This window comes from Alligator sinensis, unplaced genomic scaffold (assembly GCF_000455745.1).
Source record: "Alligator sinensis unplaced genomic scaffold, ASM45574v1 scaffold674_1, whole genome shotgun sequence".
In the NCBI taxonomy this organism is placed as follows: domain Eukaryota; kingdom Metazoa; phylum Chordata; order Crocodylia; family Alligatoridae; genus Alligator; species Alligator sinensis.
In genome coordinates this window covers 1,412,183-1,433,691 of record NW_005842032.1, presented here as the reverse complement: position 1 = coordinate 1,433,691, position 21,509 = coordinate 1,412,183, and the positions used below count along the sequence as shown (strand labels likewise).

The 21,509-nt window shown below is 41.4% G+C and overlaps 1 protein-coding gene across 3 annotated transcripts in view; it reads right to left on the bottom strand.

Annotated features, from left to right (window-relative positions):
* Positions 1-21,509, bottom strand: part of CABCOCO1 (ciliary associated calcium binding coiled-coil 1) — a 130,385-nt gene that overhangs the window by 69,260 nt on the left and 39,616 nt on the right. For all 3 annotated transcript variants that reach the window (XM_006022357.3, XM_006022359.3, XM_006022358.3), the window contains exon 5: positions 9,109-9,181. In XM_006022357.3, the coding sequence (XP_006022419.1) occupies positions 9,109-9,181 (73 nt within the window). The remainder of the gene's footprint in view (positions 1-9,108; positions 9,182-21,509) is intronic.

Sequence of the window (21,509 nt, the reverse complement as noted above, 5' to 3'; positions counted from 1 at the left end):
CGGTTAAAAGGGGAGCGCGCCAAAACAACGGGGGGGACCCGCGTAATATCGGAGAGGACTGATCACCCTCGCCAGAGGTCCTGCGTCCGCGAAAACCTGGACGGCCCCATCATGATTTGGTATACCACTCGAGTATGCTCAAGAGCTCCCGAGGAATCGGCGAACTAGATTCCTGACACAGCTGTATGAGATTGTTGCCTGAATAGTGAGTAAAAGTGATTTTTCTTATCTCACTGCCTCCCCGGTGTGTTTCTGTCAATGGAGGGAGAGACAGAAGAAGGAGGAAAGGCCCGAACCCTTTTGTCCCCAACCTACTCGAATAGATTGGGCTCAACCACCCATAGTTAGGTTGCACAGTGGGGTTTTTAAAAGAACTCAGTACTTATGCTGAAGTTCCACTGGCCACTAGAACTCTTATGGACATCAGTGGAAGGAGAGTTAGACCAATGTAAAGGGTTTGAAAAATCCAACTCCTAAAATACATTAATCTGACACTCCAGGTAACCCCTCCTATTTACCCGCTATATTCATCACCAGGTCTACATTCCCCCTCACCCCCTCTTTGCCCCCCCGCCAACTGGTCTTTCACCCACTGACTGCCTCAATGTGCATTTTCACTGACTGGCTTTTTCACATATATATTGGCCTCTGGCTTTTTTCTATTCCATCCAGAAAGAGCACAGACCAACTGCAGATTCTTCCTCAGCCTGATGAAAGGTGTTTGTACCTGAAAGCTTGTAAAGAAGAATTTTCTCAACTATTTTAGTTGGTCTAATAAAAGATATTGGATTTATTCAAAGAACCTTGTCTGCCAGAATTTGAAGACAGTTGTTGAAATCCAGCATCTGACTCCACTGAAATGGTGATCCAGTATGCTCTCTCTACCTATACTTTGCATAAACCAAAGTAATTCTTTGCAGAACAAAAAACATTTTTATTTCTGTCATATAAACTTACCCAAATATTAAATTTAAATCAGTGACATGCTGGAACTAAGTATATTGTGCTGATATCCTCCACTATTCATTCCACTTAAAAAAGGAGCCCCAAGTCCCTCAAGATCTCTATGATCACAGCCATAGGTAGATCAAAGACTGAATACCTCTTGTGTCACTAATGCCCCTGGCAGGTCTTCAGTTAAAGGCACCATGGGATCTGATGCACAGTCCCAACAATCACACTTCTTGCCATGCTATACATGCATGGCAAGAGGTATGATTATGGAATCAGGGATCAAATCCCCATACTGCATATACCATATTGCTGGTACAGGGGGAGCCCAGGATCATGATCCCAGGCTACCCCTGCACTGGCAATTAAGAAGCCAGTAAGATGATCCTTGCTCCCAGCCTTGGGAACATATGCACACCTGCCACTGAGGGTAGTAGCTTCTCACAGCTCCTAGCGTTGGGGGGACATTGGATATTGTAATGCATCCCCAAGACTGGGAGTGGCAGTCAGTTGATCAATGCTCCCAGTCTCAGCAGCTCATGGACATGGGTGACTGGTGCCTCCCAAGTCTGGGGGGGCACCAGTGGGGCACGAGTGGGGCATGTGCTCCCCTACGCCCCTCCTATGCATTGCCTATGCACGTGGAAGTCAAGGACTTCTTTTTGCTCCCAAGCCTGGGAGTCCTGCTCAGCCTGGCCACACATGTAATTTAAACATGACAGGAACCAGTCACAAAGTTATTACACATTTTGTGTAATAATTTTGTGGCTTATTGCTTATTTTATCACAATATTAATTACAGTAATGTGGCTGGGTTACTACTTAAGACATGATTAACTAGCTAATCACATCTTAAGTGCAACATCTGCCAGAGGCCTAAATATCGTAGTCCATGAATTGCCTACTTTAGTATCAACTTTATTTTAGCTATTGGTCACTTCTGCTTCAAAAAAATCCTTCACTCAGCGAAGAACTGAACAACAGCTAGTAGCTTTAAACTTCCATAATTTCTAAACTACTGAACATCCTTTTTTCCAAATTGCTTCTGACGTGCTTGCCATGGTGAAAGTTACAAAACAAAGCCAATGGCACAGAAAATCAACTCAGTAGTTCTTCAAAGCACAAATATTTCAAGGCCACATGCTCAGAAAGGTTTAAGTTTAGTTACTGGGGCAGTGTCACCTTAATAATGAATCTATACATTTAAGGAAATGTCAACTACACATGTTCAACGTACAGTTCCCAAAATACCAGAGAAATAATGGTTATTCAAAAGTATTTTTTCCAAACCAGTCAAAAGGAACTATTTCTACAGAGGATTATGTCAAAGTTAAAATTTTAACTTCCTTCTTCAACTTAATAAAAACTTAAAATATGAAAAAGTGTATTTTATTTGGCAGAAATTCAACATAGCCCCAGTGGCTTAATATATTAGAAACGTGGCAGTACATGAAAACAAGGCATTAATAGAAACTGTTTGGAAACTCTAACTATGATGGGTGATATCTAGTGACTGCAATAATACTGAATGTACACTGCTATTAAACTTAATCTTAGATATTTTATTGCAACCCAGCCCACTATGACATTTCTAAAGAAAATTACAGTACTACTGCAAGAAGTTAAACTTAGCTAGTCATCTGGGCTATAAAACAGCAGATTACTCCATCATACTGGCTAAAGCAGCTAGGCATAAAATATTTACCAAATACATTATTTTTATTAGGAAATGTTTCAAAGTAGACATCATCCCAAAAGATTTTAGACTCATTCAATCCAGAGAAAAACAAAAACATGTACTCTAGCATAAGGTGCAATTTGTAAATGTTTTGAAAAAAAATACATGATAAAATATATCATCCTATCAAAGTAAAATAAATTAAGTGAACACAGAATAGTAAATAATAGAAACTTTTATGTGATTCATGTGCTAACAGTATAAACTTTCATTATGAGATCTGACACGTGCTCATTTTGAATCCCAGCACATCAAAATGTTGTGTGTACTCTATTTGCTTACTGAAATTTACAGGCTAATATGGATACATTAAATCACAAAGTAGTGAGTGAAACCTTCAGACCTGGTACAGGTGAAAAATGATTTTATTAAGGTAATTCCTCTTTAAGAAATGCTGTAGGTTAGGTTGGTGTAAGTTTTGCCTCTGCATGCTAAGCCTCTGATTCTGCATGAGCTATCTATGCAGGGCTCAATGCTCACAACAGAATCAGGGCACTAATTTGTAAATAAGCAATACATTTTAATGTGTACATTATATATTTCCATGAACAAATGTCAATTTGTGAGTACAATTGCCACATATGTGAATAAAGCTCACATTTACATGCCTCCAAGTTCTGAATTTCAAGCTTAGAAAATCTGTAGAGCTATCATTTTGTCAGTCAATTAAACTGAAATAAATGAAGCTTTTTAGCCAAGATCCATTATCTTACTCGATACTTCTTTCTAAGTAGGAAAGCCACAATTCAACAAGAATGCTATTAATTGTAGGAAACATCCATAAAATTAGTTAGAAAAACAAGCAAAGGGATTTACGTTGCTAGTTTTATCCTCTGTATTTCATATATGTTCATCAAAAGATATATTCAGCTTTTAAGAGCTGAAATAAAATTGGAATAAAGTAGAAGAAGGGAGATTGGTAACAGATTAGCAAATTTTAGTTAAAAGCTTGCCAGGATGGATCTAACGTAACTACTTCATGAATTGGTTGGTTTCAATTTTAAGCTTATATTCCTAAACAACAGGAGCACCTTAGCCAAAAATGTTTTAACTGAAGTAAAATTCTATTTCAATATGCATCTACTGTAGTTTCTTGCATACAACATACTCCCAAAACACACACCTTGTTTTTCAGAGGGCAGAATGAAGGTGGGGAAGAGACTTTTCCAGTTATGGTTGCATAAAGAAGGGACAGAGCCTAATCTTGAGCTATTAGGTCAACTGACTCCCTCAGTTGCCTGAATAGAAATGTTGCTGCTGCTGTTGCCTGGCAAACCAGAAATCAAAGCTGGGCACTTCTATTCAGGGTAGAAAAGAGCTTCCCTGCTGAAGAAGCATGCCATTTCTGCAGGGGCTGATATTTGGGGAAAAGGTGCTTAGGGTATGAAAGTAAATATGGTATTTTATATGTGTATTTTGAACCTATTCAAATGCTGTCTGTTCTTTTTACTAAGCTAAAATGTCAGCTCAGTTATGCTATTTGACCAAGCTAAGGTACACTACGATATCAATCAGATTGTGATGGTCCACTAATTAAGAGATGTGTTTATACAATTGAAATTTTAACTGGAATGACTAATGATACTGTACATAATCTAATGTTGAGTTACTTTCATTTTTAGCCTGATTTTGTTCCAGGCAGGAAATAATATAGTGATTTGGCACTAACTTCAGTGAAAGATCAAAATGGATATTCTGATCAAGAATATTATGCAACTATTTGTATTAGAAAAAAATAAACTTCAGTGGGTATATCATTCATTACTCCAAGGTTCTTATTGAAAGTAAGAATTCAGCTTCCCTAAAAAGGACTTACAAAATTCTCTGATTTCTGATTTGTTGCCATAATAAACAATGTTCCTTTGAAAAAACATGTGAAGTGCCTAGAATACTGGACTTTTAGTTATGAAATATAGTTACTATTTCCAGTTCTTGCACAAACTTGTCATCTTATTTGAAGCAACTCATATAACAAATTTGTCTCTGTGTCTCCATTTGGAGATGATACTGAAATAAATCCATATTTCCCTAGAAATATAATGATTTAGAGGATTTGCAGTTGTTGTACCAGTTGTCAGCAGTAGCGTGTGCAAACACCGTTTATTTTGTTACAACACTAATCAGATAACAGCAGTCCAATAATATATAGCTCCATAGTTTCACTGGTCCACATTTGATTGGATTAGGCAAGTACTGAACTCCACATCTGAAGCCAAGAAATAATTTTCCCACCTTGAATAAGTAGTTTTTCCATCCTCAGTACATCCATGCAGGAATTTACCAAAGGATGACTCATGCTGACTGGACTTGTTTTGTTTGCTTTGCCCGCAAAACAAACAAAACTAGTGATGCCTATTTGGAGTATACATTTGCTTGTGTTGGACAGCTTTACACTGGACATCCTCTTATTTATTGTAAGCAGTTGTAATTCTTACCACTATGTGTGGGCCTTATCTTGCTAATACAAAACCTGAAACTCAGATATCTATGAGCACAGATTTTGCTAGAGGGTACAACCATGAAAGGACTCTATCAGTAGGTCTCTTGGAGGGAACAGTTTGAAAGGATCCTTTTTAAAAGTAATGCAGGATTGTTGGCTTGGGATACAACTACACAAGCAGTTTAATATAGGCAGGCAGAGTAATTGCTTGTTTAGGAGATGACAAGAAATGGGACACTTAGTGCTTTCCAAATAAACACTGCAACAATGTGCAGTGTTCATAGTGAAGCTTCATCCAGAGACTTTTAAACCTATATTGAGCTCAATTCTCATAACAGCGTCTATGCAAATACTTAGAGGGTACCTGCATTTAGGGAAAATGACTTTCTTTAATAGTTTGAAAGAAATTATTAATATTTAATACATCACCCTATTAAAATATACAACATGGATATTTATTGAGAATCACAGTGTGGTTGGAGCTGTACAGTATATAGTATGACAGGTGAATCCTGCCAGAAGGCTTTACAACCTAAACTAAACTTACAAATGAAAGTGAACATAATATAAGTGCCAGATAAAGGTCCAAACTCAAAATGAGCATGATATTTTTTATCATGGTATTCTGCAGATTAGCTTTCTAGAAGTGATTTTTGCTGAAATGTTTTGTAGCATAAATTATTTTAAGGAGGATTTTGACTATTCCAGAATAATTGTCTCTTGATGCTAGACAAAAGCCAAGGCAAAGCGGGTGACATTTATTTGTGATACATAGTGCTCTTTTCCATTGTTCTTATTACACCAAACACTTAAGGAAATAGATAGTGTCGTTTTGGTTGGTAGACACTAGATAGTAGAACAACATTTATTCTCTGTTAATTAGAATAGTTAGTGAAAGACTACATTCTGATTATCTCAGAGAATTGATCTTAGCCATCCAGAAAAGCAGTTTATAAAAAAAACCAGATAATTTTAAGTCTTTTGAACAAATTTAAATACACTAAAATACAATGAAGAAGGTTAAATCCTGCTTCCTTGAAATTAATGGATGTTTTGCCACTGACTTCAGTGGAGCCAAACCAAACCAACATATAAGTATATTCTCTAAAATGTTTGAGTCGCTTCAAGAGGCAAATCATTTATTTGGATCTAAAGCCATTCAGAAGAAGCATGGGAAGAAAATGCATAATACCTTTTGTAGATGCAGAAACTGTCAGCTTTAAGTGTAAAGAAAAAAATACTGATGTATTGTCTCTAATTGAATTTATAATTATCAACTAAGCACTTAATAGATTTTTAGCAAAATAACACTTCATATAAAATAAAGCTGCAAAACCTTTTCAGTGTATTGTAAAATACATCCTCCATAATCAAGTAGAAACAAACAGATTTGATGACTATTTAATTAAAGGCCAAATTGAATTGATACATGTCATGTTTGCTATATATTTCAATTTTTATAGACAAACATGCATGGCAAAGTTCACCATCAGGACTGTTCACTGTCATTAACCAAGTACCTCCAAAGAGCTACATTCCCAGGTAAACTATTTCCATATAATTAGTATAATCACACTGAGGGCAGTACCATAAATATGGTATATTTGACTGTGGTTATGTGCTTACTGCACATAATCTTTTGACATTAGACATTAGGGCTGGAAGGGAACTTGGAAGATCTTCGAGTCCAGCCCCCTACCCCAGGGGCAGGAAGTCAGCAGGGATCATAGGATCCCAGCAAGATAAACATCCAGATTTCTCTTGAAGGCGTTCAAAGTAGGTGCTTGAACAACCTCCGGTAGCAGTCTATTCCAGACCTTGGGGGTGTCATAACCCAAGGGTATGATTTTGTATGTGCTTCAGCACTGCAGAATTATTTCCCGCCACGAGGAGCTTTCTTTGCACGGTGCAATTCTCAGTTGCATAGAGAAAACCCCGGTGCAAAGGAGTTCCCGCCATTCGCATGCAAATTTGTGACCCACTATTGGCTGTTTCTAAATTATTCCCACATGGTGGCTAGCGATTGGCTTGCTAGCTGTATAAGAGGCTTGAGCGGTTTCTGCCCAAGTTGGAGATCTCCGAGAATCTCAGGAGGATCCTGAGAACCCCGATTCCGAGAATTCTGGGAGAAATCCGAGAGAAGTCCGGCAAGGAGTCCATGATCACCTCGTGGACTTCTACATAAATCTCGGACCGACTGGTAGCCTGATCAACTACTAAGAATCTCTTCCCGTTGCCGCCTAATCCCTCGACGTACCCTTCCCTGCGCGCTTTCGTTCCACGGAGCCTAGCAAACTTCATGTGTGTGTGTATCCAGAGCTCTTTCTGAGTTATCGAAGGCCTCGGACCACTCCCGGCCCGCACAGGGGGCTTGGACAGAAAGAAGTTCTTCCTTATGTCTAGCCTGAAACGGTCTTGCAGTAGTTTATAACCATTAGACCTTATCACCCCTTGGGGTGCTCTGGTGAACAGACATTCCCCCAGATCATGGTAAGCACCCCTTATAAACTTATAGGCAGCAGCCAGATCACCCCTGGGCCTGCACTTTTCCAGGCTGAAGAGTCCCATAGCTCTCAGCCTCTCATCATAAGGTCTGTTTTCCTGACCTCTGATCATGCATGTGGCTCTCCTCTGCACTCTCTCAAGCTTCTCCACACCCTTTTTGACTTGTGGAGCCCAAAACTGGATGCAGTACTCCAGCTGCGGACTCACCAAGGCCGAGTACAAAGGGAGAATGACGTCCCGGGATTTGCTTGAGAAGCATCTATGGATGCAAGCCAGTGTTTTGCTCACTTTACTAGCTGCAGCATCACATTCATGGCTCATGTTCATCTTGTGGTCAATCATGACCCCCCAGTCCCTTTTGTCCGTAGTGCTAGCCAGTGTAGCACTGCCGAGCCTATAAGCATGCTGCAGGTTTTTCTTTCGAAGGTGGAGAACCTTGCATTTTTTGGTGTTAAACACCATCAGGTTCTTGTCCACCCATTTCCTGAGCCTGTCAAGGTCAGCCTGGATCGCCCTCCTGTCCTCAGGTGTGGACGCTTTACCCCAAAGTTTGGTGTCATTGGCGAACTTGGCCAGTTCACTTCTGACACCAATGTCCATATTATTAATGAAGATGTTGAACAGTATAGGCCCAAGAACAGAGCTTTGAGGGACCCCACTGGTTACAGCACACCATGACAATTGACTTCTGTCAACCACCACCCTCTGGGTCCAACCACGGAGCCAAATTCCCCAGATCGTGGTGAAGCCGAGGCTGCAGTTGGCCAGTTTTGCTAAGAGGTGATCATGGGATACCAGATAGAAGGCTTTTTTAAAGTCAAGGTATATGACATCAGTCTCTTCTCCCTTGTCCAGGTGATGGTCACCTGGGCATAAAAGGAAATAAGATTGGTCAAGCAAGACCTACCCGCAACAAACCTGTGCTGGCTATCCCTCAGGATGTTGCCATCGGCCAGTCTGTCAAGAACGTTCTCTTAGAAAAGATTATCAAAGACCTTCCCTGAGATAGAGGTCAGGCTGATGGGCCTGTAGTTTGCCAGATCCACTTTCCTCCCTTTCTTGAAGATAGGCATGACATTGGCCTTCTTCCAATCTTCAGGCACTTCACCAGAGCACCAGGAGTTCTTGAAGATCTGTGCCAGAGGCTGAGCTATGATGCTTAGCCCCTGGCATGGATCTTCGAGAACTCCTGGCACCTTTATGATTTTGATAAATGATTATAATATTATTTAGTGAAAATTGTTCACATCACCTTATGTCAGTATATAAAATATTTTTTGACCTAACAACCATCCTAACCAAGAAAAAAAATATACACTTTTTTTTAATCTTCACCTCATTTTGATAAAAGTTATCACTATTTTTTAGTAGAACAATGTTGACATGAAATTGCTTTGAGTTATAAAAAATAGATGCCATGGACCATGTAGTAAATAATTCTGCTTAATCAACTTCATCCATATAAATTACTTACCTCATCCCCTATCACAAGTTCTTCCCTGGGACTGTGGAAGAGATACTCATATAGTTTATAGTGTTGTAATAAGCTGAAAAACAGAAGAAAATGTAGCTCTAGCACTTAGAATGGAAGCATGATAAAAAACTGTTTCAGTTGCAAGTAACATTTTTCCAAGAGAAAGAAACCCCAGTATTAAAAGAAGTTAAGTTTCAGTAATTAAAGCATTTCACATAATACATTTAAAGCATTCACATTAGAGGCCTGGGAAACATGACTTATGAGGAAAGGCTGAAAGAACTAGGTTATTTAGTCTGGAAAAGAGAAGACTTAGGTAGGGTTTGATAACAGTCTTCAAATACCTGAAGGGTGATTACATGGAGGATGAAAATAACTTTTTCTTTGTGGCTGCAGGGGGCAGGATTAGGAGCAATTGCCTCAAACTACAGCAGAATAAATTTAGAAAGATTTTCCTATCTCCTATCTGACCACGAGGGTGGTCAAACATTAGAAGAGGCTACCTAGAGAACTTGTGGAATCTCCATCCCTGGAAATTCTCAAGGGCAGGTCAGACAAGCATTTGACTGGGATGGTTTAGTGAGGGATGATCTAAACTTGAGCAAGGGGCTAGACTAGATGTCATTGTAAAACTGAGTTTTAGCAAACTTAATATTGTGTCCTGAAAAATGACTCCCGAGGCAATTATTACCAGGGAATAATGTGACCCACAGTTTCTTCACTACTGAAGACACAGCATAACAAGAAAATGAAGCCAACTCAACTTTCAACTTTCAGGCTGGGTTGCCAGTACACCGAACATGTTTGAAAATGTACTGACCCTCAACAGAAAACAAAGATGGGAGCACATGATGCCATTTTTAATGGTAACTTTGGATGTATACCCATATTCATCCTGTTTGACCATTCCCGTAGCATATGCCACCACTGATTCCCAACTACTCCACGCCTGACTACAAAAAAATGGAACCATGAAAAAACACTCAAAATGGCTCTGGTCTTTTCTTACTTGATTTTGAAACAAACATTCACTCCATCACCTTCAAAGCACTAATGTGTAGACTCCTATACAGCTCTGTCTTCCCTTCCATGCTATGCAGTGTGTTTGCATTCACTAAGACATTGGTAGAAGGTATTTTATTCTGTTTAATTAGCAATTTCAATAAAAAATAGAACAAAATCAAAATTTCTGTCCAGCCCCAATTATCTACTAGGTAAACAAATATCAGTTTATGTATGGAGTATCAATTAAGTATACATTCTTAAGATAATAATAAAAAAGGTAAATATCATGTTTTTCACAGTGCCAACATCTTTAAAAAAATGCTTAACTTTTGTGAATATGGTCAAAAGTAAGTTAAACCGTAAGCTAGATACTACAAATGTGTGAAAAACTTAGTTTCCATCACAGAGATCTCTTTTAAAGTAGTTGACTCTATGGAGGAAGGGGGGGGGGGGCGCATAACATTTTAATGCTAGCAAAACAAAAATTATTTTATAAACACTTCTTAACAATGTGGAAAAAAAGAGGTAATAACTTATTATGAGACCCCTAGAAACAGATATTTTAGAAATAGAGCCATATAGTTACATATTTGGTATATTCAATTTTAATTTGCTTTCACAACTATATCTTTTCATTGCTAGCGGTATGAGTTATACAAGAAGAGAAATAGGAACTGTCCCTGTATCAACAGGGTTGAGGTAGAGGGAGGGAGCTCTGACATGGAGTGTTCAGCACATACTACTGCCATGAGAAGTTGGGCCTGCAAATATGCACTGACATGGTCATGGCTCACAAGTAGGTCCTTAAAAAAAAGTTTTGGATTCCCAGAATAAAAAAAGTTCTTCTTTAAAAGCTATGGCTTGTGATTTAGAGGAAGGAAAAAATGTAAACTGAGTTACATGTTCTTTCATAACATTGTAGAAAGCAGAGAATTGTTGTTCTACTTCATACAAATGCAATAATAAGGTTTTTTAAATACTGGAAGAGCCAGAAAATCATTGCATGTTTTACTGAAAGGTTAGAGCAGGAAATAATCAACATTATGATATGACTACTTGCTAAAGATCACCTCAGCTAGGAACAAACATTACACACAAACTCATTTAAGTGATCAGAAACTGGTTTAAACCTGTAACAGAACAGATGTTCAGTGCACATAAACCAGTTTGAAAATGGATGAAACTGGTTTGAGATGAACCTGTTTGAATCTAGCATCAGACATAACTGATTTGGGTCAAACCGGTTTATACAATGTCTGTCCCAGACCCCTTCCTGATTTAAATTAAAGCAGACTTCCCCAGCATCCCAACATGCTCTCTGGGCTGGGCGGGGCTCTCTACTCCATGGCAGAGCTGGCCCCTCCCCTCTGCTCCCTGGCTGCAGCTATGGTAGATGTACCCCTGGGGGTATGCAGAACATCTCTGGGGGTGAAGAAATTGTGTAGTGGTGAATTTAATTTTCATTATAATAATAATTGCATTTAAGGGGTTAAATATAAAATGTATGTTGGTAGGGGTACATGGGCAGCTCATAAATCTGGAAAGGGGTACCCAATAAGAAAAAGTTTGGGAACCTCTGATCTACAGTATCCATTCATTTGAAGTACATTTTAATTATAAATCATCAGCAAAAATGTCTACTATGTTGCAGTTTAAGATATAATATCACTATGTTTATACAGCCTTCATCACTTATCTGCAACTCAGACAAGTTACTAAAAATACACAAATACACATATTTTTTGTAATATTTTAGTCAAGATCATTACAGAAGACAAAAAGTATGTTGAGAGCATTACAGATATTTAAGAAATGATTACTAATTTTTGACTCATTAGTAAAAATAAGTTTTAAGTCTTATTTTATTTATTAAAATAGCTGGGAAAGAAGCCAGACTGACAACACTCTGAAATCAATTCCTCTTCTTATAACTGCAAACCCTTTATGGAATTCTGTTGAGGATTATGTTCTATGTAGAGATCATTTTATTAAATTCCTATAAACATAAATGATTACTTTTGGCCGCTTGGAATCCATTCTTTACCAGAGCTATGTTTAACCTGGCACCCTTAATTCTACAGTAAGAAAAGAAAGTCTCCATTTAATGGTCTTTAAATCAAATCATATAGACTGTAGAACATCAGTATTAATCCTCAAACAGTTCTGTAGGTTTCCCCCCCACACACACACAACATGCACATTAACATGCTTTTTCCTTGTTTCTATTGTTAACAACAGTGATATGTTTGTGCCTGTTATTACTAACAATTGCACGGAAGTATCTTTACTCATGTAAGCAAGTGTTTAAAAACCTTATATGATGTCATGTAGGAATCTGAAGGTAATTAACACTGACATATTTTCGTAGCTCAACTCTTTTCTGAAAGAAAATGTCAAGAGATATGTTGATGTGTGTTTGCCCAGGGAGACAAGATGAAAAAGATGATAACTGTCACCTTTCACCAAACTTGAAGGTGTCATTATAGCTGCTGCACAGTTTGCACCAATATAGTTAAGCATTTGTCCCCATTTCCATTATAATTCTCATGGGTTAAAGCTCAACTGTAAAAATTTAATCTGAACTGAAACATGGCATATTATTTTGAGTAAGGAAAAAACCCCCATAACCCTATTATTTAACATCAATCAAGTGAAAGAAAAATAGAAAAATCCTATAATACTGCATTAATTAAAATGTAATAAAAATCACAGTTATGTTTTTTAAAACAGCCTTGACAAAACTAGAGTGTTACAATATAATTTAAAAGAAATTATATTATCTGCTGAAGTAATAGATTTTATAACTAATTCTATGCTATGTGCTTCAGTATGTATAGGCACTTGTAGTACATGTGCATACTCAGCCATTTCAGAAGATTTTAAACTTTTGAGCAGGCTTGATAGCCAGATGAATATTCTGTTGATAAATTTGTGTCACCTGAGCCGATTCTCACTGACTCTGGGATTTCAAATGAAGTAGGAATGGGTTTCTAATCTACACTAACATCTGCACAAGATTTACTTCATAGACCTCATCAGTATGAATATATGGTTACCCAAGACCCATTGTGATCTTTCATACAAAGAACATTTTGTTAGACCCCAACTCCATGCAGCACCCAACGACTAGGGAGACGACGGTCCAATTGCTCATTAGTCAGAGCAGACAGGGAGCAAACTCCAGCACACATTGCTCACAACAGCTTTATTCAGAATGGAGACAGCTTTGGGCGAGCTCCCTCACAGACACCCAGTCTATGAACACGGGGAGCAGCAACGAACAATAGTTTTTCCCACATTTATACACTTTGGTTTATGCTCATTACCATTCATTCTACCTCTGTCTGTCCTATGTTCCACCCATTTCTCCTCCCATCTTAAGCTCCGCCTCTGTTTACTGTTTGCTTCATTAGCATGGAATGTCCTATGCATTTTACTCATTTACATGTCTTTTTGCTATAAGCGCATGTCTAAGATCTTGACTTCTCTTCTTCGGTCAATGGGTGAAATTTGACTAAAACATGGAAGCTTCTGGAGGCTTCTTCACCAATCACTGTTCACCTTTTCGCATATGTTCATCTCAGATTCTGTTACCAATTACATGTTGTTTTTCACATTCCAATCTGTTTTTCTGTCTCATGTTGTACCAACTTCCACATTCCTCAGACCCTTGTATCTTATCTTGTTGCTTCCTGTAGCTGGTTCAGAGCACACAGACCTACACAGACTCACTTTCTTCTTTTTCTCAGAAAATGGTTGACACAGTTAAGATGGCTACTTAGCATAAGCAAATGGCTGGCTTAACTATCATTCTGCCTTGTGGTCAGCAGCTCTGCTAGGCCACAGGTTAAAGCCTTGTATTCAGCTGCAGATTCAGTGCTCCCTGAAAATCTAAATATTGTCACCCTAACACATTTAACTCTCATGTGAAACCTCTGGAAAGGAATAACAAAGCAAAAAAAGGTGAACAAGACACAATAAAAGCCAAGGAACCTTGCAAGTTTAGGGCTAGAGCTAGGCAGGAAATGGTTTGTTATTTCAAACAGTGGTATAACTAGGGTAGGGCAAATGGGACAACCACCCTGGGTACCAATTTGGGAGGTGGGGGGAAGGAGGGCAAAAAATCCTCTCTTCCTGCCAGCAGTTGCATAGCCATAATCACAATCACATAGGAAACCAGAAGTCAACGCTGCCTTTATGCCCTGGGCACCCAGCTGCATACTTATATTGACAATTCCAAATATTTTCCCATATAATGTCAGGATGAATCTGAAATCTTGTAAAGTTTTCCATGAAAAATAAGAACTTCTGTTTAGCCAGTTTACCTAGGAGTAGAGGGCGCACACATCAAATGGGAGAAACCCAGGTGCAATTCCCTTGCTAAAATCAGATGTGTGCCATGACCACTACATTGCTGGCTGCTTTTGCACATGTCTGTTTCATTTTCATTTTAAGCAATAATTTCTTCCTGGAACAACTACTCCAGAAAGTTGAAACTACTATGTTTTTCTGCAAAAATCTTTGACAAGTTGACAGTTTGGACCAAAATAAATTAAAATTTAAAAATTAGCTACCAAATTCCCCATTAGCTCCATTTAGGGCTACATCATTACATGAGGTCCTAGCCCAAAGCACAGGGACTGCATACTTGTGTGTACCAGAAGCAGTCTCTTTTGCCATTACACCTGTCATATAGTGTTGTACCCAATATATTGAGAAGTTACGCTCTACTATGGCTGTGCAAGACAGCACCATTTCATTTTGACTTCTGTTTTGCTGTTTTGACTGGACAGTGTTTCATTTCGAGTTTCATTTCATTTAATTGAAACTGTTTTGGCATTTCAATACTGTTTCGCCATTTTGCCTACAGGCTATAATGTGGAAGCACAAAACTGCCTATAACTTTGTCGCTACACAGCAGGGATGGTAGACCTTTCTGAAGGCATGAAGCCTGCCAACATTCAAGCAGATAAGTGCAGGGGTTTCTGGGAAACTGCACCTCAAGCTGCTGACAAGCAAAACTTGTGTCCATAGCAAAACCATAGCAAAACCATAGCAAAACCACTTTTCATAGATGAGCCTATGAACTTCACTTCATCAGCCTCCTAGGCAGTAGATACAGAAACTCATGGATCCAATATAGACATTGGAATTCTGATACACTACAACCTGCCAGACATCTGACTCCCCATGTACATCTCCACTTTTATATGCACTGCTATATCCCCCTCCCTCCCGCCCCACCCCAGCCTGTCCCTGAACCACTTTTCATAGATGAGCCTATGAACTTCACTTCATCAGCCTCCTAGGCAGTAGATACAGAAACTCATGGATCCAATATAGACATTGGAATTCTGATACACTACAACCTGCCAGACATCTGACTCCCCATGTACATCTCCACTTTTATATGCACTGCTATATCCCCCTCCCTCCCGCCCCACCCCAGCCTGTCCCTGACCCCCCAATGCCTCCATTTCCATTTTCATTGATTGGCTTTCTTGCCTGCATTGCATGGCAACCTCTGGCTTCTTTACTATTCCTTCCATCCAGGAACAGTACACACACCAACTGCTGATGCTTCTTCAGCCTGACAAAGGGTTTTTCAATTGGAAAGCTGGCATCCCAGGTAGCTAAGCAGAGCTCACCTGGAGCCTCACAACTCCACTGCAACCAGCAAGCCTCAGGCCTGTCAAAGATGTGATGGGTCTGGGCTTTCCCCAGTCAGGACTGTGTGTGTGTGTGTGTGTGTGTGTGTGTGTGTGTGTGTGTGTGTGTTTGTGTGTGTGTGTGTGTGTGTGTGTGTGTGTGTGTGTACGGTAGCTGGAGGTTATGGCGCCTCCTACCCACCTTTCACCAGAGGGATCCTCGGTTCTAGAATTTCCTGGGGATGCTGTGCCACCAGTAGTCCATCCTGACCCTAGCAGAGAGCAGTTTTAGTGGTCATGCCCGGGACCTGGGGCCTCCTTCTTCCCCATAGCCCCACGTCATACCTCCAAATTCATCCTGGCATGGGAGCTCACCAGAGACATGTTTTCCATGCTGGCTGGTGATGCAGTGAGTGGTCCCTCCAGCTCTGAGAGCAGGGCATTAAATGGGTTTAAAAAAATGAAAAAAGGAAATAGGTGCAGATGAAGTGAGGAGGGTGGAATTCACTCCGTCTGCTACTGGACCTTGGAGAACCCCAGCAGCAGGAGGTTCACCTTCAGGAACACCAGCTGCTCCACCAAACCAGGGTCCAAGGAGGTGCAGTGGGGTGTCACTATATCACCAGCAATGCTGAACATCCTCTCACTTGGAACACTGGTGGTTGGACAGGACAGGTGTACCCAGGCTATCGTGGCCAGATCCGGCCACATCTGACTGTGGCTTGCCCAGTAGGCTAAGGGGTCACACACCAGGGGCTCCACGTCCTCAGTGAGATAGGCAGCCACCAAGGCCTAAGCACTACCTGCCTAATGGTGTGGTCTGGTGCCTCTGGACCCCACCATGGAAGCCATGCCCTTGGCCCACATTCGCAACACCTGTGGTGGAGAAGGAGACTGGCTGGTGGATGATGTGTTGGCAGAGGATAGTGGACCTCCTCTTCCACGTCCCCTCACCTCTGCTGTTCTGCCTCCCTGACTCTCTTCACTAGCACCTCCATCGACTGATTCAGACTTTGGCTGCTGCATATGCTGCCCTTCATCCTTGGGTCACACATCATGGCCAGCATATGTACTATACTGAACCACAAGGGATCAAGCCATTTCCTGATGCCCTCCTTCAGCCACCTCACCAGTGCCTGCAAGTCTGGTGACAGTGGCTTGCCCCAGCAAGGAACACTGATCCCTTGGAACTCCTCCATTTGGTTCTCAAGTTCCCTCACTACATGAATCACCTGGCTAAGGAGGGCATCGCCAGCACTGAGGGTCTTGGTGGCCTCAAGGAAGGGGTTGAGGACCACCAACATCTGGGAGATGGTATCCCACTCATCTCTGTTAAGGCGGCCACTGATCCTAATCTCCCCAAGCAAGGCCATCTCATGGATGGCCTTCTGTTGCTCCACCAGCCTCTTGAGTATCAGGTATGTGGAGTTCCACTGAGTTTCCACATCCTGCATGATTTTGTGCTGTGGGATGCTCAGCTCTGTCTGTTTGTCCCACAGCATCTTGGCCCCCTTGATGCTGCAGTGGAAGTAGCCTGCCACCTTCCTGCATTTCAAAATGAGCTTGCTAATGGTGCTGGTGCCATTACCAGCAGCCCTGTCCCTTTCCAAGACATCCCTGACAATGAAGTAGAAATTGTGTGCCACACAGCGGATGCCAACCAAGTTGGCATCATGGACCACCTTGAACATATTGGCCCCATTGTTGGTGACCATGAACTCACGGGTGAGCTCTCCCTGCCCAACAAGCCATCCTTGCACAAAGTGGTTCATGGCCCCCATGATCTCTGCTGCCATGTGGGACTCATCTATCACCTCAACTTGAATGAGAGCCCACCAATGGCCTGACTGGTTGCACCAGTGACCTGTGAGGGAGATGTATGCATGATCTCCACCCTGGCTACTCCAGATGTCCAAGGTGAAATGTAAAACCAGCTGCCTTGAGCATCTCCTCCCTCAAGTACTCCCTGCATGCCTCATACAGGGTGGACACCACTATCATGTGGGGGTACATGCAGGCTCTTGGTATGATGGGGCCACAAGTGCCATGAGCTGCCTGAACCCTGCCTGCTCAACTAAGGAGAAGGGCTGGCCATCCACTGCAAGCATCTCCCCAATGCTCTGGGTGATCTTGCTCGCCCTTGCAACGTGCCCCCCTTTCTGTCCGCCTTTCCCCCATTCTTCCAGGGTGGTCTCCCTCTGCTTTGGGGGAACAGGGGCTTTGGAGCAAGTGGGGGACTTCTCCTTAGGCACACTCCCACTGGTTTTAGGCTGAAGAGCAAGAGTAAGGGGGTGGTGCCTGCAGAGATCCATCAGCATCCCCATGGTGCTCATGTGCTGTGTTCCCTTGCCCCAGCTGGTTTTGGCTCAGCAATGCAGGCAGACAGCACATGTCGAATCATCTGCCAGCTCAAAATGATCCCAGACCACACTACCCACTGTCTTCTGGGGTGCGGGTGTATGTGTGGATGCTGCAGTTGCCCCCTCAGCAGGCAGAGGCACAGCAGCAGGAGGAGTGGACTCAGCTGAGCCACTTGCCTCCACACCCTCTATCTCAGCCTCTTCTGAAGTGCCTTCTGGGGAAGGAGACCTGGCTCTAAGGGAACTTGAGGGGTGTGGAGCACAAACTCAGTTGATTCCCTCTCGTTCCCCAGACTTTCCTTTGATATGGCACTTGGATCCAGATCTAGCTCTTCCTCTGACACTGAAAGGCTCAGCATTGAAAGTGAAATGGAGGTGGAGGAGACTGTCATGGTGCTGGTGTTGCTTGTTGTCATGATGGTGATGTGGGGGTTATGGCTGGTGCTCTTGCAGGGGATGCAGACTCAGACACAGGCAGTGGCACTGGCATTGCTCCCCTCTCCTTGCTGCCTGTGCAACTAATGGAAGCCTCATGCCTGCTTGTTGTAGTAAAGAGGCTGAATCTCTGTTTGGGGGCAAGGGGAACTTAAAGCTCTCCCTCCACCCCCTCTTACACCCCTCCCTGAAGGCTTGCTAGCTGCCTTTCCAGCATGCTTCGTGGTGTGTTTCATAGTGTCTTGTCTTTGCCTTCGTGTGCTAGAAAATCTGTCTCTTCTTCTGTAATGTTATCTATCTGATTAATGTAATATATGTAGATAAATGTATGTATGTGTATTTTTGTAATGTATGTATGTATGTTTGTATATATGTATTTATGTAATAAATATAATAAAATATTTAAATGTATGTATGTGTTTTCCTATATAATATGCAATATAAGTATGCTGTGCTACCCTGCACAGTGTATGGAAAGCACACTGTAAGAGAAAGCACAGATTTGAAAAGAATCAAAATAGATTAAACAAAAAGGATTTTTGGGGAGGAATACATTTAAAGGAATCAATCAATGAATATAATAATAAAAGAGTATAGAAACTAAAGCAAAAGGTATTGCTGAATCTCACTTACTAGGCTAGCAAGTAGGAAATGAATGGTAACCTTTGTTGTCTAAAGCTGCTCAGCTCCTGGAAGACAGCTCAGTAACTGACTCCAAGGCAGAAAGCTGCTGATTTCAAACAATGCTGCTTTTTATGCTGTTTTTTCTATCCCTCCCCCAAAGCACTGAGATTGGAAGGGACCTTGGGGAAGGATCACAATCACTGGCCAGCTACACAGTCAATATTAGAGCAGTCCTTCCCTGCTCTTCCCCCTCCCTCTCCTTGCCTGTTTCCCTTCCCAGCTTCAGCTTCGAAACTTGAAATGTTTTGAAACTTTCAAAACATTTTGATTGCCCTCATTTCATTTTGAGGCTGTTTTGAAGCCCTTCATTTCATTTTGATTTTGCTGTTTTGAGCTCAAAACGACTTGAAACAGCATCAAAACAAACCAGCCAGTGAAATTTCGCATAGTTCTACTCTCTAATATCTCCCACCCCTTCCAAAAGTGGGTGGATACAGCAGCTGTGGGGAGAATGATATCTATCATGTGCTGACACCAGTGTTATGGCAGTGATATGGCACAGTGCTTTCTGCCTTTTCATCCCCTTGCACAGGGGTGAAAGCTAGGCCAGCTCTAACTTATATTTGTTTCCTTTTATATATAAAAAGATACTACTGACTATATTCCCTTCTCTTTTGCCAGCGATGGATACATTGTATAGGTTGCTTGGGAAAAGTAACATGCTGCTACTGTCCAGAATGCCATTTTACATAAAGTGTTACTCATTTTCTTCATCCATTTATGGGACTATCCCATAAAAACACTGCACTTCCTATAACTTCAAAATTCATCATTTTCATGAGTAGCATTTATTTCTTATATCCTTGAACCTGAGGACTTAAGTGTGTGACTTCAAGCACCTGAGAAGTTTACTCAGGGCAACAGGGGCACTCAAATGCTTAAAGGTTTTGTATGTGTTTTAGTATCTTGCCAGACTGGGTTCTACACTATTATATTTTTGAATGGACTCATTAACATTACTTTCTACTCTTTACTCTCCATCTCACTCTCTTTCACTCACAAAAAAAGAGTGAAAACTTTCTGCTATATTATCCAGTAATATACTTTACACGTAAAATTAATGTGTAACATTAATGTGTAATGTGTAATGTTACACATTAATTTTAGGTGGCTCCTTGAGCTCTTAACCCTTGGATTGCCCATACATTAACACCTGAAACTAGTTTTAAGGACTCTTTAGGTGGCTTAAAACAGTGCCACTCCAAGGCAGGTTTATCTCTGACCTGTATTACCCAGCTCATATTCCATCAATGTGTTGCCACTCCTCAGAGATGAGCCACTCAAGTTGCTGTCCCCCAGCATACCGAGATGCAGTGTTCCCTCACCCACCCTCTTGTTCTGTGTGGACAAACTTTTCACTCCTTGAACTCTACTGCTGGGGGCAGGTCTGGCACCAAGCCAACTTCTCCCTCCTGCCTCTAGGGGTGGGTTCTCCTTCCCACCCCCAGGGGTGCAATCCCTTGCAAACAGCCTGCAGAGCACATGCCAGTTAGCCAGGTCACAGGTCCAGGAGTGGGTTCTAGGGGGCAAGGGGGAAGGGAGAACAAGGTAAATGGCTTGATTGGGTCCCCATAAGCTGGGGCTTCCTTGCCAGGACAGAGGCAGTGGCTCCCCCAAAAGTAACTTCCCTCACTGCTCCCACCTCTCAACCACCCTGGAAAGCATTACGAGCACCCCTATACCTCTATTCCAAATCCTAATTTACACAGATTCATAGAAGTTTAGGATTGGAAGCACCCTCGTGAGATTTATTAAAACATAAGACATCCTTTAAATTTACTTCCTCTATTTTTTTTAAATTATTTTTCTAAACTTCTCTTTATTTTATCCTTCAGTGGCTGACTTTTCATTTCACCACTCTTCCCCTACCCCAACTTCCTTTCCACCTCCTGTTTTCATTATCCATCCCCAGCCCATTATCCATCCCTCTGCCTCCTAGCTGCATGTTGCTACCCGCAACCCATCTCTCACCACCCCCCACCCCCCCACACACACACACCTAGAGCAGAAATAGATGCCTCTCCTGATTCACTAGCTCTGTAGTGGCAACACACAACTGTAGCTCCTAGTCAGACCCTTGCTTGTCAGCTTTTTAGTCGCAAGTCACAGCTATGCAGGTCAGGGACAGTCAGAGAGGTGCCTTTTAGCCTTAAGGTGGAACTGCCCAAACTCAAGCTAGCACTAACACTGATCAACATCTGAGCAACTCAAAGTACAACATGTAACAAGGCCCTAAGAAACAAAACAGGTAACCTTCCAAACACCATGA